Source organism: Seriola dumerili, unplaced genomic scaffold, assembly GCF_002260705.1.
Source record: "Seriola dumerili isolate Sdu_G_001 unplaced genomic scaffold, Sdu_1.0 BDQW01000312.1, whole genome shotgun sequence".
NCBI lineage: Eukaryota > Metazoa > Chordata > Actinopteri > Carangiformes > Carangidae > Seriola > Seriola dumerili.
The window spans coordinates 716248-721112 of record NW_019174567.1 but is presented as its reverse complement, the minus strand read 5'-3'; the positions used below and the strand labels follow the sequence as shown (position 1 = coordinate 721112).

At 44.2% G+C, this 4865-nt stretch overlaps 1 protein-coding gene across 1 annotated transcript in view; it reads left to right on the top strand.

Moving 5' to 3' along the window:
- The window catches only part of LOC111231678 (polypeptide N-acetylgalactosaminyltransferase 14-like), a 134071-nt gene that overhangs the window by 24736 nt on the left and 104470 nt on the right, over window positions 1-4865 (top strand). Inside the window, exon 2 of the mRNA XM_022758889.1 lies at window positions 3598-3767. Within this exon, the coding sequence (XP_022614610.1) occupies window positions 3598-3767 (170 nt within the window). The remainder of the gene's footprint in view (window positions 1-3597; window positions 3768-4865) is intronic.

Here is a 4865-nt window from a genome sequence, read left to right as displayed (position 1 = left end):
TGTGTGTGTGTGTGTGTGTGTGTGTGTGAAACTCAGACAAGCTTAATCGCAGCCTGTCCTTGTCTTGTTTCTTCTCTCTTTTTGTCTCCTCTCCTTGTTTCCTCTCCTCGTTTCCTCTCCTCTACGTCTTTCTCTCCCACTTATTCTTCTTCATCATTTTATCACGTCTTCTTCTCCTCTGTAAAAGTCTTACATCCTCTCCTCTTTCCTCCCTCCTTTTTCCTTCCTCCTCCTCAAGTCTCTCCTCTCTCCTCCGTTCTTCTTTCTCTTTTCTCATCTCTTCCTCTTCACTTTAATTCTTTCTTTCCCTCCGTTAGTCTTCTGAAGTTTATATCTCCTCACTTTCTCCTTCACCTCTCCTCCCTTCTTCTCTCCTTCCCGCCCTTCATCTTCCTCCTCCTCTTCCTCCTTCTCTACCTGTAACCCGAGAGAGAGAGAGAGAGAGAGAGAGAGAGAGAGAGAGCTCCTCTCAGTCTCCTCTCCCTCTCTCTTGTTTATCCCTCCTTTTCTTCTCCCATTATTCTCCTGTTGTTCTCTCTCTGTCTTTATTTCCTCCTCTCTTACCCTCTCACTTCATTTTCCCTCCATCCCTCCTTTCCTCCCTCTCTCTCTCCACTTTACCCCTCCAGCTCCTTTTCTCTCCTCCCCATCTCTTTTCTTGTCTTCCTCCCTCTTTTCTCCCTCTTTTTTCCCTTTTCTTCACGACTCTCTTCCTCTTTCTTTCTCCCTCCTCTCTTGTCTCTTTTTATCCCTCCATTCCTCTATCTTCTCTCATCCCTCCTCTCTCTCCCTTTTCTTTCTTTTTCCTCTCGTCCTCACACCCATCCCTCCTTCACTTCCCTCCCCTTTTCATCCCTTCCTTTCCTTCTCCCTCACTCCTCTTTCCTTTGTCATCTTTCCCTCCATTTCTCCCTCCTTCTTGTTCTTCATGCTTTGCTGTCACAGACACCAGCAGAACCAGCAACACACACACACACACACACACACACACACACACACACACACACACACACACTCACACACTCACTCACACACTCACACACACACACACACACACACTCACTCACACACACACAGAGTCGGACTCTAATGGCCCCATTTAGACAATGTGTCGCATCAGCAAGTCGTACGGCTGAATAATGAGGAGAAGAAGAAGAAAGAGGAGGAGTGTCACTCGTTCTTTTCTTCATCCCTCCATCCAGACTGCTGCTCCACCGTAAATGTTGTTCTGTTAGACACACCATCAGCGCCCTGACCCTGTGTGTGTGTGTGTGTGTGTGTGTGTGTGTGTGTGTGTGTGTGTGTGTGTGTGTGTGTGTGTGTGCGTGCGTGCGTGCGTGCGTGTGTGTGTGTGTGTGGTCGTTCGGGAGAAATATGGCCTCCGGGGTTTTTGCTGAAGTTATGTTTATGATGGGGCAAAAGAGAGAGAGAGAGAGTGATAATGTATATTCTTTATGTCTTTCGCCCACAATGAAACATCCGCTCTCTCTTATGCAACTCACACACACACACACACACACACACACACACACACACACTGTCTCTATCAACTGAAACACACACTCTCACACAGCCTGTCGAATGATACCTACACACACTCATAAATGATACAGACACAAACACATTCACTCCCTCCATCATTCACACACACACACACACACACACACACACACACAGCTCCTTCCTGCTAACAGGCGTCTGTACTGTCTCATAAATGATAAACTCTCTGTTTAAACTCTCAGAGACAGAAACTGCAGCTGTAGCTGTTTTTTCTTTGTTGAATTCACCTTGTGTTTTTCTGCAGCAGCTCAACACGATTTATGAGCCACATTAACATTTTACACCTGACTTTATTTCCTTTGTATTTTCCCAGAGACGTCGCTTGTTCCTGCAGAATAACATGCAGGAGGACGTTCTCTGATCGGCACACCGATGCCTCTCTGCACCTGAAGGCTGTTAACTACAAACTGCCTGTTTTACATTATCGCTGCCTTTTTTACCATAAGTTGTGAGGTTGATTTTCCACCTCCCAGGGAACTCATATTGATTTCCATTTCCTGTCTGTGCCGACACAGTCACCCAGCAACGACCTGAGACTGGACCGACTCAGAACTTCATCACAGTCATCGTTTACTTTCCTTTATTTCACCATCACAGTGAAGTTTCTATTGAACTCTATTGAAATCCTATCCTGTTGATGTGTTCAAGGACACTCTGACATCTGAGAGTGAAGAGAGAAACCTTTACAATACAAGAAAGAGCTGTATTATTAAAGATACGATCTGTGATCCAGATAAGAACAAAAGTATTAAATGTATACGTTCAAAACACAGGATTCAACTAATTTAATTTATAATCAATCACTCAATCAAACTTTATTTGGATATCGTGTTTCATACAAGTCAGTGCAGCTCAAAGACTGATGAGCTCAAAAGAAAAGAACAAATCAAGAGAGAAAGCCAAAGATGACACACAGTCAAAAAGCCATAATAACGAAAACAGGAAAATTAATAATTAAATAGAATAAAATATAATAGAACAGACAGCAGATGTTACAATAGTCAAGTCTGCCGGATGGAAAAGCCTGCATCAGTTTCTCTGTCGCTCTTTTAATTTTCAGATGGTAAAAATCAGATTCTGAGACGAGATTTAAAATTCAGCTCTGAATCAAAGATCACCTGAAGGTTTCTTCCTCTCTGCTGGGGTGAGTCCAGTTTCTCTCTCTGAGCTCCAGAGGATTAAAACTTCAGGTTTTCAGATGAAAGAACGTTGATGGTTTGTAGCTTCTGTCGTTTCAATCACTGATCAACTCTTCTTCTCTTGTGTTTGTGTGTTTTCATGTCATGGGAAAACAAAGCAGAGATCAGCAGAAGAGAGAGAGAGAAAACGCAGCGTTTAGTCACAAAACAGAAGAAGAAGAACCGAGTCCAACATTCGTCTCTTTAAACACCAGAGAACAGGAAGTTAGAAAGCGCTCTAAATCATCTTTAAGTAAAATGACCTTTAAAAGCTCTCAGCATGCTTTTATAAAAGCCCCTCACACACACACACACACACGCACACACACACACACACACACACACACACACACACACACACACACACAAGATAAGATGAACCTTTATTGATCCCCCACAGAGAGGAAATTCAAATTTGACACAGCAGCACAAAAGAACGATGTAATTAAGAAATGAAATAAGAATAAAAACAGAATCTAAAATAAACAAGATAAATTAGAGATACTTTATACAATAAGAATATATAATGCAGGCTGTTCTGTACATGAGCAAAATACAGCAGATTTCAGGTAAAAACATTCAGAGAAACCAAATCCTGCAAGGTTTGGATGGTGGGTCCAGGTGGGCGGGGCTTGGTGACTGCTTTGTTGTGACATCACAAAGTTCCAGAAGTCCTGACGGCTGGTTTTAAGGCTCAGTTTCTGAATACAGGCTGTGTGCATTTCTCTGTGGACTGAGGCTTTGATACTTTAAATATCTGTTTTTTATTAGTATAAACTGAATATCTTTGCATGTGAAGTAAAGTATCAGGACATGAATCAATGATGATTGATTGATTGATTGATTGATTGATTGACAGATCTCAGATGCAGAGTGGGAGGACATGTTGGAGGGTTTTGATGAGCGGGGTTACCTGACGGCGCGGCGGTGGAAACCCGGTGACGACCCGTACACGCTGTACGCCTTCAACCAGAGGGAGAGCGAGCGTATCCCCAGCAACCGAGCCCTGAGAGACACCAGGCACTACAGGTACACACACACACACACACACACACACACACACACACACACACACACACACACACACACACACACACTTTGTGTTTGTTTCTTTGGCTGTGCGCTGCAGCTGGTTTAAAACCTGTGAGATGAAGTTTATCTGTTCGGCCTGAGACAGCTGTCAACCTCTGGAGGGATCTGTTTATTACACACACACACAAACCCACACACACACACACACACACACACACACACACACACACACACACTCGACACTGTGATGTTTGCATCTGTCCACACAAAACTTATCAGCACACACACACGTGACACTACAGTTTAGCTCTCAGTGTTACAGGTATGTACACACACACACACACACACAGACACACACACGCACACACACACACACACACACACAGAGTCAAACAGTAACTCAGCAGCAGCCCTCGTGGCTCCTGATTAATCCCCTAATTTAGATTATGGAACCAAACACGTTTTCATAGTGAAACCACCAAATTACAATCCGTCTGTCTGCGAAGAAATTAAATTAAACACCAAAATAGAAATCCTCTTAGAGCGGCGCCGCGCTCGTCTGTCGGAGAGACGCTCCGCGGGCAGATAAGGGCTCCACCGCTCCAACACCCGCCGCTCTTCTTAACACATTCCACTAGATAAAAAACTTCCAGGCACTTGTGGAAAGTGTGCAGAGGTCCAGTGTAGATCACACACACACACACACACACACACACACTAAGAGACACACAGACACACACACTAAGAGACACACACAGACACACACACACACTAAGAGACACACACACACACACACACACACACACACTAAGAGACACACAGACACACACACTAAAAGACACACACAGACACACACACACACTAAGAGACACACAGACACACACACTAAGAGACACACACAGACACACACACACACTAAGAGACACACACACACACACACACACACACACACTAAGAGACACACAGACACACACACTAAAAGACACACACAGACACACACACACACTAAGAGACACACAGACACACACACTAAGAGACACACACAGACACACACACACACTAAGAGACACACACACACACACACACACACACACA